At 51.0% G+C, this 24,639-nt stretch overlaps 1 protein-coding gene and 2 pseudogenes across 1 annotated transcript; 1 reads left to right on the top strand and 2 right to left on the bottom strand.

Annotated features, from left to right (window-relative positions):
- Positions 1-745: 745 nt before the first annotated feature.
- LOC128069487 (heat shock transcription factor, X-linked member 3-like) lies at positions 746-4,332 on the bottom strand (annotated as a pseudogene).
- Positions 4,333-7,197: 2,865 nt separating this feature from the next.
- LOC128069486 (melanoma-associated antigen 10-like) lies at positions 7,198-7,930 on the bottom strand (annotated as a pseudogene).
- A 3,831-nt stretch (positions 7,931-11,761) lies between these two features.
- On the top strand, positions 11,762-12,556 carry LOC128069485 (melanoma-associated antigen 10-like). Its single transcript, XM_052662666.1, has one exon. The coding sequence runs from the start codon at positions 11,762-11,764 to the stop codon at positions 12,554-12,556; it is 795 nt and encodes a 264-aa protein (XP_052518626.1).
- The last annotated feature ends 12,083 nt before the right edge of the window (positions 12,557-24,639 follow it).

Genomic DNA, 24,639 nt, shown 5'->3' with positions numbered 1-24,639 from the left:
AGGCCCAGAAACAGGCCGTGATTTGTCCTTGCAGGTGACCCTTGCCCTGCTGGAAAGTGTCCCTTGGCTCACAAAGTGTGTGTGTTGGATGCGGTGCCTGGCTATTCCACGTCCAAGACAGGCTCTTAAATACAGCTGTGAGCTCAGAACAACAAGGGCTAGTGCTCACCTTGTGGAAACCTCGTACTTGTCTTTGGGTTTGGGGTCATGTGTTTGCAAGGCCTTTAGCCGGTGGGGTCACCCCCACCTCTTGAGGAGGCCCCTGGATTGGGAGCTGGAGACTCTCAGCTACTGATCAGAAACCTATGGCATCATCGGGGGACCCAGGAGCAGCCCCTTCTGCTTCAGGGTGCATGACTCATGGAAGGTGACACCCCCAAGGTCAGGAGCCTGGCTGGGCTGTCTGCTGAGTGGCAGGCAAGGCACGGGGACCAGTCCGTCCTGGGTTCGCCTCAGCGCTCAGCTTGTGGGTCAGACCCTTGGCCGAGCGTGTGAAATGCTGCTGCTTCAGATGAAAATGGACCATGAGGACTGGACTGAAGCTTTCCTGGGGTGTGGGCTTCCAGCCTCATGTGGCTCATCCAGTGCCATGTCTGAATAGCATGGACAGATAAAGAACACAGACTCAAAGTTCTTGTTCAATTCTTTATTTACTCCAGTGAAGTTTTGCTTTACTTTATTAGAGCCAGAATTAGATTTTTGATTACAAGAGAGTGCTTTTGAGTGTCCCTGGGGACCTGGCAGCTCAGGGACTGGGGTTGTTCTCGAACTGCTCACAGAGGGCACACTTGTAATCTGAGGTCTCCTGCTCCTCTTCCACCTCAGGGGCCTCGTTTGGGGCCACAAGTGAAACGGCCGCCTTCACGATGGAATAATAGATGCTGTACATAATCATCACTGAACCATAACCTGGGTACTCTGGGAGGCTCTCGGACAGTTGCCCTGTGGTGTCCCTTCCAGCAGTAGCCGGGGGTACAGACGTGGCATTGCTGGACATACCCTCTCCACTGGGGCTGCCCTGTTCTCTGGGAAGATGGTTTGCCCCGGCCTGCACGGCTACACTGCCCATAAACCAGAGGCCACAGAACACAAAAGAGTGCCAGCCGTGGGTTCCGTGAGCAGTTGGGGCTCCCTTCTGGGCCTTCTTGTCAGCCTCTTGGGTGGACTCGTTGTGATGGAATCAAGGAGAGTGTCTGGTCGTCAACGCTCACTTCTTTCTCTTTGGAGTCATTGTTGTGCCAGTGGCGGGCTGAGCAGTTGTTATGGGGTTGCCTTTTGTCTGGATGTTCTGCAGGAAGAGAGGCTTGTCTCTCTGAAAGTTGGAGCTGTGATAGATCTGAAAGGACATGGATTACTTTAGCCGTTGTGGAGGAGAATAGCCATTCCTCGCTGCCCTCCTCCCCACCACAGTCCTGGCCTTCCCTAAGGAGGGAGACAAGGTCTTTTCATTCCTGGCAGGTAGAGGCCCTAGCGAGTGTGCTCCCTAGAGCTCCCCTGGGGTCGGCCTCGCTTGAGGTGTTGCTGGAGGTCCCTGACATCAAGTGGCCTCTCAGGATCTGGAGTCACCCATGTGGATCCTGTCTAAGGGGATTTGTGGAACACTAAAGGCCCTGCTTTCTTCTCTTTCCTTAACCACACTCTCATGAGAAAACAGTTCTCCTGGGAAACGAAAGCCGTCCCGCACTCGGGTCATCTAGTCTAGTCTCCCTGGAAGGGCTTTCTTCTTTACCATCATCCCCTTTTTCCCCACAGAGCTACCCGAAGGATGGATTTTACTGAACTCATACAGGTTCAGTTCACAGATAAAACTCTGGATGCTGTCTGTCTCAAAGATCCTGTCCACGCCTCTGCCCTGGAGGACCTCTGTCTGGAAGAGATCTGCCTTGATGACCACTGTGTCTCCCTTGTTGTTCCAGTGCACACAGGTGAAGGCCGCATCCTCCATGATCATCCAGAGCTTCCTGGGGAAGGACAGCCTGAGGATGGTGTTGTTCTCTTCCTTGTTGGCTGTTTCTGGGTTTGGGCCCTGTGGGGGGGCGGGTTGTCTTGGGAGCCCAGATCTAGGCTCTCGGGTTGGTCACCCTGCTTTGCCAAAACCTCCCCTGAATACACATTTGCATTGGGAAAGATTGGGGGGGGGGGTTCTCTCCTGCTGTGGGCTCCCCATCAGTTGATGGGGCCAGAGGGGCTGTGTGCCTCGTTGGAACTCTGACTAGCCATGGAGCCACTCTAGCTCAGGAGCATTCTCTATCCAAGCAGTGAACGCTCAGGGCAGAAGGGCCTCACACCAGGGTTGGGGGGCGGGGGGGGGAGGCAAAAATACTCTGTAGAGGTTCTAGAATCTGGCAGCCAATTAAGTGGTCAGCTCCCTTAATTGTTTCATGATGTCACAGAGCTGATGTGGTGAGGCAGCCCTGCACCCAGTGTGGGGGAGGGGGGATGTAGACAGGGATGGGATCCCCAGCTTGTTTCTTGTCTGAAAGTACAGAAAAACATGTTTCAGGTTGCCTGCAAAAGCTCTCATCTGCTGCCAGGCACCTTGTTTCAGGGGGCCAGGCCCTGGATGGGTTGACAAACGTGCCCCTGGCTCCACCTCCCTCCTTAGCAATGGGCAGGCCTGTGGCTGGCTTCTGCTAAAGGGCCAGGCCCTGGTGAGTCCTGGCTCAGCTTCCACCGAGAGAGACCTCAGGGGTCAGATGGGCTCCTGGCGACTGTCCCTCCCAGAAGACCGGGTCCGTAGTGGGCTGGATGGCCTAGCTGAGGTGTTGGTCCCACCCCACCCCCCAACCCCCATCCCGGTCTCCTTGCCCCTCTTCTGGCTTTGGTCTCTTCCAACTGGTGCTGCCGGTAGGTAGGTCCCGCTCAGATGGCCCCAAAGTCAGAGTCCTGTTGTCCTGTCCCCAGCACCCCCCAGGTCAAGCCCTCCCCAGAATAGGGCTGTGCTTGAGCACAGTGGGAGCGACCTCATGTTCCACTTGACGGTGGAGAATAAGGAGACATGGACACGGACGCCACACGAGACATGGACTCCACACGATGCCGTGTAAGAGGGCACAGCCAGGTGCTCTGCTGAACTCGCAGCCTCCTGAGTTCTGCCCACCCCCAGACGTCATCCCACTGAACATTACGGGTTGTTGCCTTCAGTTTCCATTTCTTCCTGTAAAGACTGCTCTCATGGCTCACCTTGGGAACACCTGGGTGTGTGCTTCCCCTGCCCCCTTCCCAGAGTCTCAGACTTGGATTTAGACTCCCTGGAGGCTGACTCGAAGTCCTGTTTCCTTTCGTAACTGGGGTGGTTTGACTTCTGCTATCCCCAGTCCTGGCCTCCCATGTCCAACTTGCATGTCCCATGGGTACTTGCCCTTTGAAGGACTTGACTAGGGGCTCAAGGCACAGCTTGTTCTGTTGAAAACAAGCATTTCACTGGTCCTCTCCGAGGTCAGCTCTGATCTTCTCCACCCCTGCCCCTGCCCCTGCCCCCACCACCACTGTGGACCTGTTCTCCCTTACCTAGATGGCTGGTACATTGAATGATTTTGTTGGCTCACAGGTTAGGTACTTTTCAAGGAGTCTCCTTTATACACACTCACCCCCAGGGAGAGTTCTCAGTTGTTGAGCTAGATGTGACCAAAGGATGCCCCCGTCTACCTGTATTTGAAAATGGACGAGAGTCTGGGTGTGGGACTGGATGAAACCCAAGTGAGAGTCACCTGTCTTCACAGCACATGGACGATAGGGCAGTGGGTTTGGAGATGTGTGTTCTCTGACCTTTGTGGGCCACTGTTCTTCAAAATCCCATGTAGGGGACAGACCAGCACCTTGGAAAGGCCCACGTGTGAGGACACTAGGGCACTGTCCCCCTAGGGACGGTGTCCCCCTAGTTCTGCCACTCAGCAGGGTCATTTGCCCTGTGTGAGGGGCACAGCCTGGTGTGTGAAAGGGGAGAGCTAAGAGGCTGTGGAAGAGGCTCTCCCAGGGAATTTTGGCCTGAGGACTGGTGGCCAGAATGGAGCTTGCAGGCCTCGACTTGGGCTTGCTCCCTTGCCTTTGCACTCCTAAACAGGCTGACAAGGCATTCCTTCAGGTCGGTTCATCTGACTGGATGGAGACCACTGGTGGCTCCTCTGAAGGGGACCGGAGACTGATATCTGTGGGCAGCTTGGCTAGGTGGCCTTTCCTGCCTCCACCCAACCCCACTTGGGGCCCGGCCTCACCCTCTGGGGCCTGAGGGAGCTGCGTTTTCTGGTCCCCATCCTCCAGGCACCACCTGGGGCCTGGCAGTGGGTTCACGTGGCACTGAGGAGACTTCGTCAGCTGGTGCTTGGGACACATGTGTTGTGCACACACCAAGCTCTCATGATGTCAAAGGCCTGCCCTTCTCAGCCTAGCTCTCCTGCCCCTGCGCTTGGCATCCCCACCCTGGTGTCCCCAGAGCAGAGGCCCTGCAGCTGCTCCCCTCCCTCACTGCAGCTGGAGAGGCCTGGAGCCTCGGGGGTCTGCCTGTGTTACCTTCCCTCCCATATCGGAGGAGGCTCCTATAGGAGCCTTATCCCAGTGGGTACTGGGACCATACAGTCAGGCCCTCCTCCCTCCTGCTCAGTGAGAAGCTGGTCAGCCTGGCACATTCACTTGGGCAGGAGGCCCCATGGCAGCAGCAAGGACAGGGCGCTGCCCTCACTCAGGAGGTGCTGGGACTGCACAGAGACACCGGCCCCAGACAGAGTCAGTTTTCAGCAAAGCACAGAGCAGCCCACAGTGCTTCTGATTCGCCTTGTCCCCTTCCTTCTGCCAGCCTGCTTTTTGTCACCTCAGAGACAACGTGTAGCACTAAGAGGAAGGCGTGAGGTGTCGGAAGGATGGGGCACAGCCTGGGCTGGGCGGGGAGGGCAGGGGCTCCAGAGGTATTGAGACCAGGGCTCTAAGCCCACCCTGGCCCTCACTAGCAGGTGGTCTTGGGAAGATGCCCAAGCCCCGTGGCCTGAGTTCTTCATCTGGGAGGTGAGCAGGTGTGAGGAGCCCCGTATGCTGGGTTGCAGGATGGGCCTGAGGGACAGTACAGAGCTCGCAGGGCCTGGCGGCTGTTGGCACTGTGATGACACGACAGGAATCTTGCACATTGTTGCCCCCAGACACTCCTCCACTCTCCACTGTGGGATGGGGTTGGCTGCTTTGTGGTCCAGGCATGTCAGAGAATATGACCCTCAATAGGATGTGGAATAGCTAATCAGCCAAACTGGATGTTTCATAAATAAAACTAAGAAACTTTTCTACTTAGACCATAGTGGACTATAGTGTTTGTCACTCAGTCAGTCTGACTCTTTGCAATTCTGTGGACTGTAGCCTGCCAGTCTCCTCTGTCCATGGAATTCTCCAGGCAGGAATACTGGAGTGGGTTGCCATGCTCTTCTCTAGGCAATCTTCCTGACCCAGGAATCGAACCCAGGTCTCCCACAGTGCAAGCAGATTCTTCATCATTTTAGCTACCTGTTAAGCCCCATTTCCAGTTAGAGGACCTGTTAAATTTGGGTGTGAAGGAGTGTTCCAGCAGGACCCAAGCTGCTATAGGAAATAGAAGCAAGAACCAGTCTTTGCCTCTGCCTCAGCCGGTCTTCCATCCAAACTGTTATTTTCCTTCATTGCAGCCCCAACAGAGGTCAATTCATTGATTATGATGGCCAAATACAATCAAGATAATTCAAAGCTAATTAACACTTTATGATCCGGATCCCCTGGTCCAGGAAAAAGAGAGTAGTTTCGTGGATTTCTTGGGCACCACTTCAAGGGAGTGTGACCAAGTTCTGCAGAATTCCTAGCAGATATGGGGTATGATGGAGAAGGCAATGGCACCCCACTCCAGTACTCTTGCCTGGGAAATCCCATGGATGGAGGAGCCTGGCAGGCTGCAGTCCATGGGGTCACTAAGAGTCGGATACGACTGAGCGACTTCACTTTCACTTTTCACTTTCACCCACTGGAGAAGGAAATGGCAACCCACTCCAGTGTTCTTGCCTGGAGAATCCCAGGGACGGGGGAGCCTGGTGGGCTGCTGTCTATGGGGTCGCACAGAGTCAGACACGACTGAAGCGGCTTAGCAGCAGTAGCAGCAGCATGCGGTGTGAAAACACCTCATTTGCCCCTGTGATCAAGAGCAATGTGATGAGAGCCAGGGCCCCTTCCTTCCTGCCCAAGAAAGAGATCTCTCTGGGCTTTATCCAAGATGCAAAAGGACACTCACAGCAACGATCCACTTCAGAATTTCCCGTCACCCCCAAGACACACTGTCTGCAACTCTGAGGGTTGCCACCACCCAGCCTCAACACAGTCACCTCCCACAGAAAGAACCCAGCTTTCCCAAGCCCCAAACCACCCTGGCTCAGGCACTGACACTCCAACACTCCTCCCGTAACCCCACCACCCCGCCCTGTGTTGCACTGTTCATTGCAACTATGGCATGTCTTTCCACCTTCCTCATGTGACTGCAGCTCCTAGACTGTCGCTCTAGGTGTGGGGGTGTCCTGCTTCTCCTAGTGTCCCCACTGCTAACACAGCATTTCACAGAGCAGAGGCTCCAAAAACATCTTCGGAATACACGAGCCAGTGAGCAGGGGGCTCAATTCATTATCTGCTACTTCCTAAAATGACCCAGGCAAATCCAAATAAACAGAGATAATTTAGTTTTTGAAAATGACACACAAGAAGGACAGAACCATGCATTCACTACAATTACTTTTATCATCTAATTCTTCCCCCATCAATAGTACTGCTACGTAAGCTCACTTTTCCAAAACAGTTCTAATTCCAATTCCATTGCATCCTGTTCGGGACCACAAAACACAATGGAAGAGTCTCCAATCTCTTTTACAAAACAGCGAAGCTCTTGTTCTCAAACTGGGTAAGTTCAAACACACTGTGATCAACATCATTCACTAAGTTAAGACACTGAAGTTTATTTAGCCTTCTATGAAAACAATCATGAAAAAAAAAAAAACAATCAAAGTTTGAAAGTTCTCTAAGGAAAACAGATGAATCTCCATGTCATCATAGAGAAGAGGAACCCAAAGATGCTATACACCAGTTTCCCCAACTGGCCTGGGCCAGCACGTCTGAGAAGGCTGACCTCTCCCTCTTCAATCACAGAGGGAAGGATCACCTGGATGCTGCTCTGGCTCAGCCCGCCTCATCCTCCTCCCTTGCAGGCTACGTAGACAGGGGTGGGAAGGCCCTCAAAGCCCTTTGTTGGACCCTGAGCAGAAATGCCACGACGTCCCACTTGCTGGTCTCTGCATAGGCCTGGGGACCCCACAGGAACTCGGAGCGGGCAGGGTGGCTTTCAGGCACTTGCCGGTATGCCAGGTACCCCTCCTGTACCCACATGTGGGTAAGCAGCTCCCTGGGCTCCCCAAAGTTGCAGTGCTCACTCTCAACACCGCTCCCCATCCTGCTGAGTGCTCCCCTGACCTTCTCCTCAGGGGCACGGTCTCCATTCCACATGATTAGGCTGAGGACCAGTACCGGGAGGCCGGCCTTGGGCAGGCCCTGCCCACTGTTCAGCATCATATCATAGGTGAGGCCCACGGTGGGGACCATGATGTAGATGTGCTCCCTGGGTTCCACCTCCTTCACCTCCACACCACAGACCAGCTGCAGGCACTGTGAGGCTTGGCTGAAGACCACCAGAAAGTGCTCCTGGTTATCCCTAAGGACCTTCTTTAGCATTTCCACCTGGGAGGTCAGCTCCTTGGCCGGATGCAGAGCAGCAGGAACTTAATCAGGTTAGCCAGCATCTCATTCAGAGCTACCGGGGGCAAGGCCAGAGACTGGGGTGGGGGGCAATTGCAGTCTCCCCTGCCTCAGGCCCCAAGAGCTGCGCCTCCAATGGGCCCTGGGCCTGGGTCCTAAGTTCTTCCTCGAGCTTGCTCAGCTTACTCATGTCGACCATGAGCGCGATGCCTGGGATCAAACCACAGCCTGAGGCAGGAGGGAGGCGGCGGAGGGGGGCGGGGGGCAGATGGGGACATACGGGGACCACAGGCCTGGATGGTGGAGAGAGGGGCTGTGAACAGCCTCAGCTGAAAACCACACCCTGGGCGGCCACAGGCCACTTATGCATCTCCTCTTGAAAGGTGTTCTCAGACTTCACAGGCGCAAGCCTCCGGGGCATCCAGTCCCCTGGCTACCTGAAGAAGGAAGTGAGGTGTCTCCCCAGGGTGCAGTCAGCACAGTCCAAGACTTCCGAGGCTGACAAGGTGGTGGGATTGGGCCCATGTGGGGTCCCCTCTGTTCTGGGATGGGGAGCCCCTGGTGTACACTCAGGGCACCCTCCTCACCTTGACTCCGGGTACTGCCTGGACCACCTCTGCTCTCTGACCTCAGGACAGGGGCCTCAGACCTCTGCTTTCGCCTCCTGGTTCCTGCAGCTCCTGTGAGAGAAAGGGAGGACGCAGCTCGGGGGTATCCTGTGGCACAGCCCTCAGCCTTCTGTGACAGTACGAGGGGTGGACTCTGTGAGGTCCCCTCAGTTTTGTGTGGCGGGAGGTCCCCTCAGGGCTCCCTTGCAGTGCTCACCTTTCCCCTGGTACAGCCTGGTCCCTACCCTCTGGGGACCTGCAAGGAAACTCAGAACAAGACCCTAGCCTGAACAAAAAGTGCTGAGGGGCCCCACAAGAGGCCGCACCTGCCCAGGGAATCCCACGGGTCCTAGGCTGGGGAGATGCTCGGTCCTCAACTCCTCCTCACGTCCTGCCTGGCCTCCCAGCACTGACCACAGAGGCAGGGGTCTGCTTAGTCCTCCATCGGGATTGGTGTGTCCAGCCTCTGCTAACCTGAAGACATCCGCACTCCACCCGAAAAACCTCACCTCACGAGGTCCCTAGGCCAGATGTCAAGAAGCTGCTCACCCTGCTCACCACCCTGCTCTGGGCCCTCCAAGACCCTCCTGCAAGGGCCAAGTCCCTCCCTGTTGGGGTCTAACTGTCTTGGTCCCTCCTCGCATGGAGCCTGTACTCCAGGCAAGATCTGCAAGTGTCCTGTCTGCAATCGGGAGGCTCTGCTGCTTTCACCCGTCTCTCTGACGGGGAGGTCAGGCAATGCGGCGTGAAGTTGTCCTGCCTGGGGACTACCTAGGTTCCCTCTGGTCTGAGATCTGACTACCCTCAGTCCTCGCTCAGGGTGTTCACCTTGACTTCCGGTAGGACCTAGGCTCTGTCGTCTCCCCACTAGGAAAGGTGGGAAGAGGTCCCTGCTCCTCACACCTGGTCCCCACACTCACAGACCCGGAACTCAGGAAGAGAGGACAGACCTAGTGTGCTCTTCTCACCCCAAGGGCTCCCAGGGCCGATAACAGGGGCTGAGATCTGTGGGGTTCCATCAGTCTTACCTTGGGGTCCCTAGAGTCTTCGCTTGGGGTCCCTTCAGTCATCCCTCAGGGACCTCAACTTGTCTCTGTGCAAGGGCTTTCGATTCTCTCCTCTCCCCACTCGTGCCCCATCCGTTATGTCAGGTCCCCAGTCTCTCTGACACCTGGATGTCAGGAAATGCAGCATGGTTCATCTGTCCTATGTCCTCCCAGACCCCACTCTGCTCTGGGGTCCAGCGTCCTCTCAGTCTTCCCTTAGTGTCTTCACCTTGACCCTCAAAAGAACTAAGATCTCCCCCTCTTCCCATCTGAGGCCCTGCCCCTTCTAACAGTTGCCTAATGTCTCTGAGATGCAGATGCGGAAGTCAGAACAGGCTGCCAAGTGCCTCATCCCACCACCAGGGTGGCCCAGGGCTGACAGCAGGGGCAGGGATCAGTGGGGTTACCTTTTATCATCCCTCAGGGACCTCATCTTGAGCCCTGGCAGATCCAGGGATGCCCCTAGTGTTGACCCGAGGCGGGACCCTCACATCAAGGCTCAGGGAACACAGAGGGTGGCTGAGCACATGCTGCATTTCCTGACATCCAGGTCTCAGAGAAACTGGGGACCTGGGAAAGGGGGCGTGGCCTCGGGTGAGCAGAGGGAAGAAGCCCAGCTCCTCCAGAGTTTCAAGTTGAGGACCCTGAGGGAGGACCGAGCGGACTCTGGACCCCAATCAGAGGAGACCTCGGAGAAGCCTGTAGCTGCTGCTGGTCCTTGGCGGCCCTGGGGTAGGATGAGCCCAACGTGCGTGGTTTCACTTCCTCATATCCGGATCTCAGACTGGAGACCTGGTAGGGGGGCTGACTTCCTGACCTCGGTCGGTCGGGATCTCAGACTGGGGACCTTGCATGTGGGGCGGGGCCTTAGGTGGTCCGATTCCCAGGTCCGGTGGGGTGTCAGGTTGAGGACCCTGAGGAGGAACTAGAGGACCCTGAACCCCAATCAGAGGGTACCTCAGAGAAGCTCATCTCTGCCGTCAGTCCAGGGCAACTGTGGGGGTCGGAGGAGCGCAGCAGGCATGGTCTGACTTCCTGACATCCGGGTCTTGGAGAGACTGGGGGTGGTATAAGGGGCGGGGCTTCAGCTGGGGAGAGGCGAGAATCCCAGGTCCCGGCCGGAGGCAGGTGAGGTGCCTGAAGGAGGACTGAGGGGACCCTGCATGAGGAGCGAGGGAACCCCACAGATCCCCGCCCCTGTAGTCGGCCCTGGGAGCACATTCTGTCTGTCTGCCTTTCTTACATGCTGGTCTGAGAGAGACCGGGGATCTTGTGAAAGCGGCGGGGTCTCAAAATGGCGGACGGGACAATCTCCGGTCCTGCCTGAGGGCCAGGCTGCATGCGAGGATGGACTGAAGCGGAAAGACCCAACAGGGAGGCAGGGATCCTAGCCCTTGTGGGGACTCTGGGAGGCCCTAGAGTGGGGTGAGCAGTTTCTTGACTTCTGGCTTAGGGACCCCGGGAGGTGAGGTTTATTTGGGCGGAGGGCAGAGGCTTCAGGTCGGCAGAGGCTGAACTCCCCAAACCCGAGGGAGGACTAAGCAGACCCCCGCCCTTGTGGTCAGTGCTGGGAGGCCAGGCAGGACGTGAGGAGGAGCTGAGGACCGAGCATGTCCCCAGCCTAGAACCCACAGGAAGCCCTGGGCAGGTTCGGCAGCATGTGGAGCCCCTCAGCGCTTTCTGTTGAGGCTGGGATCTTGTTCTGAATTTCCATGCAGGCCCCCAGAGGGGAGGGACCAGGTGGTGCCAGGGGCAAGGTGAGCACTACAAGGAAGCCCTGAGGGGACCTCCCACCCACACAACTGGGGGGACCTCACAGAGTCCACCCCGCGTACTGTCACAGAAGGCTCAGGGCTGTGCCACAGGATACCCCCGAGCTGCCCCCTTCCCTTTTTCTCACAGGAGCTGCAGGAACCAGGAGGGGAAGGCAGAGGACTGAGGCGCGTGCCCTGAGGTCAGAGGGCAGAGAAGGTGCAGGCAGTACCAGGAGTCAAGGTGAGGAGGGTACCCTGAGTGTGCACCGGGGGCTCCCCACCCCAGAACAGAAGGGACCACCCAAGGGCCTAATCCCCCACCTTGTCAGCCTCGGAAGTCTTGGACTGTGCTGACTGTACCCTGCGGAGCCACCTCACTTCCTCCTTTCAGTAGCCAGGGGACTGGCTGCCCCGGAGGCTTGCCCCTGTGAGGTCTGAGAGCACCCCTCAAGCGGAGACCTGTAAGTTGCCTGTGTCAGTCCGCCCAGGGTGTGGTGCTCAGCTGAGGCCATTCACAGCCCCTCTCTCCCCCAGCCTGGCCCGTGGTCCCCATCTGTCACCCTGGCTGACTCCTGTCTGTGGTTTGATCCCAGGCATCACGCTCGTGGTCGAGATGAGTGAGCTGAGCAAGCCCGAGGAAGATTTTCAGGACCCTGGCGAGGCCCAGGGCCCGGTGAATGCGCAGCTCTTGGGGGCTGAGGCAGGGGTGGCTGCATCTGCCTCGGCCTCCTCCCCCACAGTGTCCTCCTTAGGCACTGGGGAGTCCTTGCCCCAGGAAGCGCTGAATGAGATGATAGCTAGCCTAATGAAGTTCCTGCTCCTCAAGTATCGAGCCAAGGAGCCGACCTCCCAGGCGGAAATGCTGAATAAGGTCCTCAGGGATAACCAGGAGTACTTCCCGGTGGTCTTCAGCCAAGCCTCGCAGTGCCTGCAGCTGGTCTTTGGCGTGGAGGTGAAGGAGGTGGACCCCAGGGAGCACATCTACATCATGGTCTCCATCCTGGGCCTCAGCTGCAACGCAATGCTGAGCAGTGGGCAGAGCATCCCCAAGGCCGGCCTCCTGGTGCTGGTCCTCAACCTGATCATGCGGAATGGAGACCGTGCCCCTGAGCAGAAGGTCTGGGGAGCACTCAGCAGATTGGGTGTGTATGCTGGGAGTGTGCACTGCATCTTTGGGGAGCCCAGGACGCTTCTGACCCACGTGTGGGTGCAGGAGGGGTACCTGGAGTACCGGCAGGTGCCTTACAGCCACCCTGCTCGCTATGAGTTCCTGTGGGGTCCCCGGGCTTATGCGGAGACCAGCAAGTGGGAAATCATGGCATTTCTGCTCAGGGTCAAACAAAGGGCTTTGAGGGCCTTCCCACTGCAGTCTGCAGAGGCTGCAAGGGAGGACGATGAGGCGGACTGAGCCAGAGCAGCATCCAGGTGAGCCTTCGCTCTGAGATTGAAGAGGGAGCGGTCAGCCTTCTCAGAAGTGAGGGCCTGGGGCAGTTTGGGGAACCAGTGTATAGCTTCATTGCATTTGTTTTCTGTGTGATGACATGGAGATTCACCAGTTCTCCTTAGATAATTTTCAGACTTTGATTGTTTTCATAGAATGGTAAATAAACTTCAGTGTCTCAGCTTCGTGAATGATGCTGATCACAGTGCATTTGCGCTTACCCAGATTGTGAGCAAGAGTTTTGCTGTTTTGTAAAAGAGATTGGAGACTCTTCCATTGTGTTTTGTGGTCCTGAACAGGATGCAATGGAATTGGAATTAGAACTGTTTTGGAAAAGTGAGCTTACTTGGCAGTAATATTGATGATGGAAGAGATGATAAAAGTAATTGTAGTGAATTCATGGTTCTGTCCTTCTTGTGTGTCATTTTCAAAAACTAAATAATGTCTTGTTCATTTGGATTTGCCTGGGTTATTTAAGGAATCAGTGGATAATGAATTGAGCCCCCTGCTCACTGGCTCATGTATTCCAAAGACCTTTATGGAGCCGCTGCTCCATGAAAGGCTGGGTTAGCAGTGGGGACACTGGGAGGAGCCGGACACCCCCCACACCTTGAGCGATGATCTAGGAGCCGTAGTCACACGAAGAAGGTGGAGATAAGTCCCCTAGTCACACTAAACCAGGCAACACAGGGCGGGGCGCTCGGGCTCCTAGAGGAACGCTGCAATGTCAATGTCTGAGCCAGGGTGTTCTGGGGCTTTGGGAAGCTGGGTTCCTTCTGTGGGAGGTGATTGTGATGAGGCTGCGTGGTGGCATCCTTCAGACTTGCAGACAGTGTGTCTTGGGGGTGACGGGAAAGTCTGAAACAGATCATTGCTGTGAGGTATCCTTTTGCATCTTGGATAAAACACAGAGAGATCTCTTTCTCGGGCAGGAAGGAAGGGGTCCTGCCTGTTGTTGCATTGCTGTTGACCACAGGGGCAAAGGAGGTGTTTTCTACCACTGCCCCACCATCTGCTCAGAATCCTGGAGAAGAGCAAATGTTGCTTTGAAGTATGGCCCAGTATTCCCTGGGCTGGCCCTCTACTCTCTGTCCTGGGAAAGCAGATTACCAAGTATATTGAAATGACCATTTATTTGGTCATCTGGACTTTATTTTGGCCACTTGAGCCCATGCTCTAGATATCAGAGGGATGGAATGAGTGAAGAGAAGCTGCTAAGTGGAGAAATCCTGCTAGGTGACTGGATCCTGGGAACTTTGATTCCCAGCTGGGAAAGACACTGCTCCACACCCCTCAAACACACACATACACCCCGGTTGAATAACATAACCTCTAAGAGGAAAACGCACAGAGCAGCGATTTTGACTGCTTTTTTTTTATTTATCTGAGACCCAGAGTCTGAGATCCAAATGACAAAAGAAAGAAGTACTAGCCAGAAGAGATGCAACATCCATACATCTGTGTCTCTTTTGCTGTTATATTAAAAAAAAAAAAAAAGATGCAACATCCACCAGCGTCCCTGGCTTCAGGCAGGTTCAGAAGTGTGGAGGCAGCAGAGACTCAACAGGTTAAGGCTGTGCCTGGCATCAAATGACAGGAGCGAGTTCCGGGCCTCAGGAGGTGGTGAGGTCACTGCTGTCCGGTGTGCGGGCGGGTGCAGGGGGCTGAAGGGGCAGCTCTCCCTGCTGAGTGCCAGAGAACAACAGGAACAGAAGATGTGATTCTGGCTACATACATGGCACCTGCCACATAGTCAGTGGACACTTGGAAATGGTTGAGAATTTCAAGACCCATGTGACCTGCTCAGACTGTCTTCCCCAAAACAGGAGATTTTGTCATTATAAGTTCTAACTGCTGCTCTTTGTTGAGCATCTGGTAGGCAGTGTGGGATTGGAGAGATGTCAGGTGTTCAGTCAGAGAAGGCAATGGCACCCCACTCCAGTACTCTTGCCTGGAAGTCCGTGGGGTCTCTAGGAGTCGGACATGACTGAGCGACTTCACTTTCACTTTTCACTTTTCACTTTCATGCGCTGGAGAAGGAAATGGCAACCCACTCCAGTGTTCTTGCCTGGAGGATCCCAAGGATGGAGGAGCCTGGTGGGCTGCCGTCTGTGGGGTCGCACAGAGTCGGACAGGACTGAAGCGACTTAGCAGCAGCAGCAGCAGCAGGTGTTCAGTTACTTCTTGTCTTCCTCTCTCCCTGCACACATGGGGACACGGCCCTGCCAGGCCTCTTCACTTTGGAAGGGTCATGTGATGACCCGTGACCAGTGAATTTGGAAAAGAAGCATTTTTTGTCACGACCATTTGTTTTGAAGGGACACAGGTGCCTGGGAGTTAATCATCAAGTCAGGACAACACACAGACATAGACACCTCTGAGTGAGGCTTCTCTCCTAGGGACTAAAGTCCTGCACTTCTGACCCTTGAGAGAGGCTGGCCCACAGGGAGCTGGCTGCAGGAAGTCCACCCACCCCCACCCACAGCCTGCCACCACCCCCGGTGAGAGGCACTGTCAGCCCCTTCGGGGCTCTGCTCAGTCTCCATCAGGAGGACAGCAGCCAGCTGCCAAAGGTCCCTGTTGGGGTTGGGAGCGTACTCCCCATGGGCCCCAGTCATGAGGCCTCCCACCCCTGCTGCCCACAGTGCCCCCTCTCCCTCAGAACCTGGCCTTGGGTTTTGTCCTGCCTGGCCCCCCTCTCCGGCCCCCCACTGAGAACAGCTTAGGCCCTGGTCCTGATGACCTCACGTGTGTATCTTTATCTGGAAGTCCCAGAGCAGCATCCCCTTCCATGGTGCTTCAGCTCGAGCCCGCAGGACTTGACGCAGCCCCTGGGCGAGTCTCCTTGTGGTGGGTCAGTGGTAATCATTGCCGTGGATGTGCGGGGCACATCTATATAATCCTGAGGTGTATCAGACCATTCCCTGTGGAATCCCACGTGTTGGAGTAAACGCAGGGTCTTTGAATGTGACTGTTAGGTCATGGCTTTTGAGCCTGAATAAGAGAGGCAGAGGGGTGTCTGGTCAGCCACCCGCAGAGCCAGCTAGGAGCCAGTCGGGCTGTTTGAGCAGAGGACAGGCTCTAGCAGATGGCAGGGATCATACTGAGGACGCTCTCCTAGGTGCCAGAGGCCACAGACTCCGGTGGGGATTCGGAAAGGAACCAGGGAGGAGAGGAATCTGGCACCCAGGGGTGCAGGCTGCACAGAGGGTCGGCTGCCCCAGAGAGGTGGAAGCAGCAAGCCCCTGGAGATCCCATCTGACTTTTCCGGGACTGGCCAGGAGAGGGAGGGGGGAGCAGATGCTGCTGCAGGTGAGCTGCCACCCCGGCCTCCATGTGAGGACATCCGTGCTCTGGGGCCAAGGCCAGGACCACAGCCCCGGGTTTCACTCCAGGATGGATACGTGACAGCTCTCATAACAGGTACTCCTCATGCCCCTTATTGGATATGACTGTTAGGTGTGGTTGGGTTCTTGCTCTGGGTACATAAGAACCTCAGGCCTTTGGCTGCTAGGAGGCCCAGACTGCCCCCTGCCCCCACCGACTTATCTGGAGGTCATTTCCAGGATCCAGCATCTTCTGCAGCAGCCTCTGTGCGGAAACACACCACCCTGTTCCCAAGCTGATCTTGCCCAGGGCATCAACGATTGGACAGGCGCCTCCCCTGGCTTAAGGAGTCTCAGTGAATGTTCTGCTCTTCTGAGAAGGCCCTGTGTTTCCTCATGGCTTCCCTGGAGGCTCAGTGTTAAAGAATCCGCCTGCAATGTGGGAGACGCGAGTTTGGTCCCTGGGTGGGAAGGTACTCTGGAGGAGGAAATGGCAGTGCACTCAAGTATTCTTGCCTGGGAAATCCCACGGACAGAGGAGCCCGGGGGACTACAGTCTATGGGGTCGCAAAGAGTCGGATATGACGGAGCGACTGAGCACGCTCACATGTATGCACAGCTGAAGGTTTGCTCTGGACTCTTTTATCTTTGGCAAGACACTGACCCCTGCTGGAACTTGCCAGACTTCTGTGGCAAATAACACTGGCAGACGTCTGAAAGTGGATTTGGGGCAATACAGGGTTCCAGGTCTACCCCTGGCCTCAGGTGGTGGCTCTTGCCATATCCAGGCAAAACATCTATGAGACTGGATCAGGGCAGTGTTTGTGGGACTTGAGAAAAAAGTGGATCCAGAGATGTTTCTGTGGTGGAAGAGGCCCAGTTAGTATATTATATGGGGATGGAGGTTAAGGGAGAAGAACAGCTGAAGATAATTTAGGAAGGGTTGTTTCACACTTACAGGTTCTGTGTGCTTGCGTTTGGTTTCCTTTCTATTCCCTTTTTAAACATACTCAGCATCTTTTCCCCAAAGATTCCTTGTCTTTTTTTTATTATTATTCTGAAACTGTCAATAGTCTTTAATTGGAGCTTTTCCGTTGTAACCCTTTAAGATTTGAGTAATATTTGTGAAAATTGTGGACTTCTCATATGCCCTCACCCAGTTTCCCCTATTACGAATATCTTACATTAATATGATACATTTATTACTGAGGAATTATTGAGGAAGTATTGATGAGGAAGTATTGATGCATTGTTTATTATCAACTAAAGCCCATACTTTACTCAGATTTCTATAGGTTTTACCCACTCCAGGATCTTGGCCAGGAAACCAGCCTAACATTTAGTTGTAATGTCTCCTTGGGTTCCCCTTCGCTTTAACATGTCTTTGTTTTGGATGATATTGACAGTTCTGAGGAGTACTCAGTAGATGTTTTGTACAGTGTCCCTGTCCCTTGATTGGGATTTGTCTGATACTGTACTCATGCCTCGTCTTGGATTACGAGTTTGCCGGAGGAATATTACTGATAAAAATCCCATTCTCATCATATCAAGTGTATATTCTATTAGCACAATTGATCACTGATGATGCTCTCATTGATCATCTGGCTGAGGTAGTGCTTGTCAGGTGTCTGTGTGATAAAGTGATTGTTTTATGCCCCATTTCCATCCTGTCCTCCTTGGAGGAAAGCCGTGATGGACGGTCCATGCTTCAGGGGTAGGGAGTTATGCTCCACTTTCTAGAAGTGGGAGTGTCTGCATAAACTGGAATTTTTCTCTCTGGGAGATTTGCCTATCTTTGTTTGTGTAATTAAGAAATCATTAATTTTTCTCAGTATGGACTCATGGTATTTATACTACACTTTGGGTTAAACTCCAATACAGATTTATATATTTTCATTTTCAAATTGTTCTCAGATTGGCCATTGGGAGCTCTTCCTGTCAGTTCCCTTTGTGAATAACTTTGTCATACCCCTGGAAATGTTGCTTCGTTTTTTAAACATTTTTTGAGCACTTTTTTTTTTTCACACCCTACAAAGATGCTCCAGGCTCATTTTTCATATTTCCTAATCCAATTCTAGAATCATCCATTTTTCCATGGAGCCTTTATTCCTTTTATTATCGAATGGTGTTGACAAACCTAGATCTGTACACTAATTGTGCTCATTGGTACTGAAGAGTCATTGGTTCTGGGGACCTCTTTTTTGACAGAGCAAAGAATTATATGTGTACTTCCTATCCTGTGTTTATTTATATATCTAGAAATATTTTAGATGGTAATGATTTCATGGATATGATACCAAAAACAGAGGCAAAAAAAAAAGAAAACACAGATAAATTGGACATCATCAAATTAAAAAGAGAAAATGTCTGTGCATCAAAGAACACAATCAAAGAAGCTACCATATGATACAGCAACTCCACTTCTGAGTGTATTTTCAAAAGAAAATGAAAATAGGATATCAGAAAGATATTTTCACTCCTACATTTATTGCATCATTGTTCACAATATCCAAAATGTGGATACAACCTAAGTGTCCGTCAGTGGATGAATGGATAAAGATGTGACACATTCCATATACAGCCATGTGAGAGAAGGAAATCATGCCGTTTGCAACAACTTGGAAGGCGCTTGAGGGCGTTATGCTAAGTAAAATAAGTGAGACAGAAAAAGATAAATAGCGGTTGTTGTCACTTACATGTGGAATCCTATAAGGACAAACCAGGATTTCCCTGGCAGTCCAGTGGCTAAGACTCTGTGCTTCCAATGCAAGGAGCATGGATTTGATCCCTGGTTGGGGAACTAAGATCCCACATGCTGAGCAGCAAGGCCAAACATTAAAAAATAAATAAATAAAAATAAATTTAAGAAGTAAAAAGGACAAACAGAGAAATGGAGACAAGAGTGGTGTTTACCAAGAATTAGGGGATGGGGAAATAGGCAGAGATTGTTCACAGGGTACTAGCCCCCACTTAGAGTACTAACAAGTTTTGAAATCCAGTGTACAGCAGGATGCTTATAGCTCACAATTCTGTATCAAATACTTGACTGTTGCTAGGAGAGTAGAACTTCTACGTTCTCACCACAAGAAAAAAAAAAATGTGACAGGATGGAGGTGGTAACTAATACTATGCAAGTAATCATTTCACCATTTATAAATGTATCATATCAACATGTCAAGATTTTTGCTTGAACTCCATCCCTTCTTGCTAGCAAGGCTTCTCTTCTAGTGGAGTAAACCTAACTGCAGTGGTGGTGTCATTCACCCATGTGACGCTTCCAGATTTGAGCAAGAAACAGTTCTCAGTGTGAGCAAAATTTTAAACATCCCTTAGGAGATGCTGTCAATTCTGGCTCCAGTGCAGCATCCCATATAACACTCTGGAAACCAGTCTGCAGATCAGAATCCTTTTCTGCTTGTTTTTTTTTTTTTTAATATATAAATTTATTTATTTTAATTGGAGACGAATTACTTTACAATATTGTATTGGTTTTGCTATACATCAACATGAATCCGCCACAGGTATACACGTGTTCCCCATCCTGAACGCCCCTCCCACCTCCCTCCCCATACCATCCCTCTTGGGTCATCCCAGTTTCTGCTTGTTTTAGTGTTTTAAAGTTGGCATCTGTACATTGTCAGACTTTTTAAATTTCAAATTCTCTTACCTCCCCTGACTGAACATCAGTAATACCTAATGGGACTGGAGGACACATGCAGGTTAAGAGTTGCTTTCCTGGTTCAAAGATTTGTTACTCAGGAAGTGTCACCTCTCTCCCCACATGCAAACAGAGAACAATGTGAGTCCATTTCCCAGCTTTGACAATTACCGCCACACAGTCAAGAGTAGTAAACACCACGTGACAGAGGAATATGTAACAGAGCAGAAGACATAGGTTAAGACTGTCTAACAGTATCTCCATAGTGTTCTGCTCTCCTAAAGTCCTATTCTAAATTTTGCACCTGGTCTATGGCCCTCAAGTGTCTTGTATATTTTCATCACTTGAACTGTCTTTGAAGTGAACTTGAAACACATTTGATTAATCCTTCACAAAGTGATAAATTACTCTTGGATCCAGTTATCTGAATGAAGAGCTTCAGAGAGAGACCCACCTGCCCTGCATTAGAGCCAAGGCCTCCCTGCCCAGGGGTCAGGAGCCAGAAGCTTTCCCAAAGAGATGAGCATATATGTTGCAATATCTGTAGAGAGAATAAACAGAGATCTTCATTCTTAAGGTAGAGGATCCTCAATTCTAGGGCACTTTGCTCTGACCATGGGCTTCCCAGGCCATTTTGCCAGCTCTAGGGTTGAACCCAAAGTCCAGGTTTACAGAGGTCAGGACAAGGGCCACTCTACCCCTACTCCATCTGTATCTGGGTCTTACCCAGTCTCCCTCCACAAAACCCTTTTTGCCAACCCCTGCCAGCTCGGAGGGGCTGCACGGAGAGCTGGCTCTCCAGGGTAAGATCTTGAGGACACCCTTTTCCCCCTCTGGGAACTGGAGAAATGATCTCTAACGTGGTAACTCCATGTCTCCCAATGACTTTTAGCAGTTGCTCCTGTGGTGAGTAAACGCCAGTGTCTGCAGAAGCTGTGCTGAACTGAGAGTGGCTGTAATTTATTTCCTAGAACTCCACTGCTTTCTTGTAGGAGTCCATGGAATTGTCCTTTAAGGTGAGCAAAGTACCATGATATTCAAATAGCTGTGAACTTAACTCAGTGGACAGCCAGAGTGTCCTGCAGTGTGTGGAGCTCAAGAGTAAAGTCCAGAGGGATAAAGAGGGACTCGTGGTTGCCACAACCTAGTTTGATGTTTTAAATTATGTTGGCCACTCAGCATGCAGGATCCTAGTTCCCCAACCAGGGATCAAACCCACGCCCCCTGCAGTGGAAGCAGAGCGTCCTAACCACTGGACCATGAGGGAAGTCCCTACAATATTCTTAACCAGGATGCCTCAAAATTGTCAATGTCATGAGAGAAAAAACAACAAAAAAAAGAGGAAAGTCTGAGAAACTGTCCCTGCAACGAGAAATTTAAGGAAATATGACAGCTACATAGACTGTGGTATGCCGGATGTAAAATGACCCTCTAAGAAAAAAGAACATGAGTTAAAGACTAACGATAAAAATATAATATAAGCTAATTACTGTTATACTATTCAGTTCAGTTCATTCGCCCAGTCATGTCCAACTCTTTGCGACCCCATGGACTGCAGTATGCCAAGCCTCCGTGTCCATCACCAACTCTTGGAGTTTACCCAAACTCATTTCCATTGAGTCGGTGATGACATCTAACCATCTCATCCTCTGTCGTCCCCTTCTCCTCTTGCCTCAACCTTTCCCAACATCAGGGTCTTTTCAAATGTGTCGGCTCTTCGCGTCAGGTGGCCAAAATATTGGAGTTTCGGCTTCAATATCAGTCCTTCCAATGAACACTCAGATATTAAATAAATTAAACCTTAATATTAAGTAAATTGATCAATTAAGTAACTAATCATAAACATTAAATATGAATACATTAAAGACAAAATAATTATGAATATAGTACAAAAATAAAAATCTGTCTATCTCAGAGAAAGTATGGCCTACAAGGACAAAAATATTTACAATTTAGCCATTTACCGGGAAAATTTGCTGATCCCTGGTGTAAAGCAAAGTAGCATGAACATACTGAGGGATTTATAACATGGATAGAAGCAAAAACCCTGGGTCTAGATTTGTAACCCTGTGGTGGAAGACTCAATAACAGCATGGTAGACACCTAACATTTTGAGGGAGGGCGTTTTTTCTCTCTGTAAAGACAAAAAAATTGTGAGAAGTACTGTTGTGCTATTTTTGTATTACCTCACCGCTTGGTGATCTAGGTGAATCCATTCAAGGGAAGTACACGACAGAGGGAGGAAACTAAATAAACCCCCACTCAGAGTGAGAGGACCAGAAGGAGAGCCTCCTGGTAGCCAAAGAGTGAGGGCAGAGAGTGGAGAAGAGCAAATATAAGCAAGGGATTCCAGCATGTTGTAGGAACTCCTGAGTTTGACCTGAGCTGTGCATGTAGGAATTTCACCATAGGCAGAATACCCAAAGCATGGAGAACTGAACCATTGCCCAAGGGGCAGGCTGGGCCCTGCATGATTCACAAACACTATGGATCTAAGCATCACTGCATCAACCACAGCAAAATGCACATTTATTTCGAGTACATGGGAAACATCCACCAAGATAGAATCCTATATCCTCAAAAGACATTGAAAAAATGTAAATGATGCAGAGTATGTTCTCTGACAAGAAAGGAATGAAATAGAGATCAAGCAATATGGAAGGAGAAGAAAACCTCAAAACACTTGGAAATTAAACAACCATCCATAGGTCAAAGAGAGTCTCACGGAAGCAGAAACTGCAATAGAATGAATTAAAAGGAAAGTGCAATGTATTACAATTCATGGCATGCAGCTAAATCAGTGTTAAGAGGGAAAATTATAGCATTTAATGTTTAGGTTAAGAAAGAAGACGGACCTCAAGCAATAATCTGTGCTCCCACCTTAACTTAGAAAAAGAAGAGAAAACTTTACCCAAAGCAATCTGAAAACAAACTAGAAACATAGGAGGGAAAAACAAATCAAAAATAAAGAAAAAAAAATCCTGGGAAAAAAACCGGTTCATTGGAAAGTTCAACAAAATTGATAAAACTCTAGCCAGATAAACAAGATCGAAAAAGAGAGGACAAATGACTAATATCAGAAATGAAATGCTGACTATAACTACAATTCTACAAGCCCTACACTGAAGACGTTGGGAAGATAAAAAGGAAACACTAAGAACAAATCTATGTATGGTAGATAAATTCAAGAACTTGAATGGAATTGTACAATTCCTCAAAAACCAGAAACTACCCAACTCACTCCTGATGTGTACTACAACTATTCGAGAATGGATATCTCATTTTAAATTTTTCTAAAAAGAAAATGTGTAGAACCTCAGAAACTTCAAAAACTCAAGCAGAAATTGTAAGAACCAACTTTATCAGAACTCTGAAGAATAGTCAAAACTTTGGAGCAACTAAGCTATCAAGATTGTGAGCTCCTCTGGGTAAGGGTTACTGGTCATGCTCTGTGGTCTTGGTGTCCACCATGGTCCTTGGCACTCAGTGGGAGATCAGAAAGTGTTTGCTAGATAATGTCTTACTCATGGCTCCTGCAATCTGGTTAGATCAACTTTATTTGGCCCCCAATACATGCAACCGGAGAAGGCAATGACAGCCCACTCCAGTACTCTTCCCTGGAAAATCCCAGGGCCGGAGGAGCCTGGTAGGCTGCAGTCCATGGGGTCGCTAAGAATCCGACACGGCTGAGCGACTTCACTTTCACTTTTCATTTTCATGCACTGGAGAAGGAAATGGCAACCCACTCCAGTGTTCTTGCCTGGAGAATCCCAGGGGTGGGGGAGCCTGGTGGGCTGCCATCTATGGGGTCGCACAGAGTTGAACACGACTGAAGTGACTTAGCAGTAGCACATGCAACAGGTCAACACAACCATAAACACAAACAGGAGCAGTGATGCAAACACACCTCTGCAAACATCTGTAGGAGAGGCGCCTGACACTTACGTCACCAACAGAGACAGAACCATTTTAGGCCATAGGTAGCTTTAAAAAATCCCCAAATCTGATCACTGCCATGAAAGAACAAAATGATGGCAAGAAAGAGCTCCTCATAGAATGACAAGCTGAGCCCGTGTCCTCCAAGATCTGGGATAACCAAAGTGGCATTTAGGAGGCAATGACCAACTAGGCACAATAGGAAGGCAATTTAGGTTTGGAGGAGTAGAATATTCTGATGACTTCCAGAAGTATAAAACCCAGTCCTTCCCTAAAAGGAAAGGATGGATGCGCCTTTCCTCTGGCACATCCAAGATACAGACAACTTTGACTCTTCTAAGAAGATAAACATTCTGGCCCTTCCATGACAGTGTATGTGTTAAATGTCAGTACACAAGAAACAAGTACCCTCACAGTCCGAATTCCAGGCCTGGCCTTCCTGTCACTATTTCAGAAAAGTGAGTGTGTGAAACAAGTGTTTAGTAATTCTGTTTCACTTTTGCTTAAGTCAAAAGGACCTGAGACAGTGTTAGTTTAGCAAATCCACCCTTCTAGCAACAGAGAGGTCAAGACAGTGAGGTGATAGATACCTGAGCACAAAAATAGGCCTACAACCAGAATTCAGATGGAAATACAATGGTGCACATGACCATAGGATAGGGAGTCCATAATACACAATGAAGAATGAAGATGCTCAACTGGTGTTTTCAGCTCCTCATCAAGACTTCATGCTTTCCAGGGTTTTGGGCCATGATGTTGAGCAGTCACTGGATGGAATTTGACCTGAAAGAATAAAGAGAACACAGGTGAACTGAATGTGTGACTTATTGAAACACCTTAATCTCAAAATGAGCAAAGGATTGTTCTTAGACGGGAGCTTAAATGGGCCCTTCTTTTGAGATATTCATAAGTACATTGCAAAGTGAGAACATTTAAGCCTTCCTCATACCCGGTGAGGATAGTATAGAAGAAAACAGATCCAAATCCCACTCCCAAAAGGAACTGGGGCGGGGGGATGAGAGGAGCCCAGGTGTGATCATGTCACTCTGCTGCTTAATTATCTACCACCCATAAAAGAAAAGCTTCCCAGGTGGCACCAGGGGAAACGGACCTGCCTGCCAATGCTGGAG

Source organism: Budorcas taxicolor, chromosome X, assembly GCF_023091745.1.
Source record: "Budorcas taxicolor isolate Tak-1 chromosome X, Takin1.1, whole genome shotgun sequence".
In the NCBI taxonomy this organism is placed as follows: Eukaryota; Metazoa; Chordata; class Mammalia; order Artiodactyla; family Bovidae; genus Budorcas; species Budorcas taxicolor.
Note: the sequence above shows the minus strand (reverse complement) of the source record. Positions and strands in the feature narration are given on the sequence as shown.

Coding starts and splice junctions, on each gene's coding strand:
- LOC128069485 (XM_052662666.1), top strand. CDS start 11,762: ATGAGTGAGCTGAGCAAGCCCGAGGAAGATTTTCAGGACCCTGGCGAG.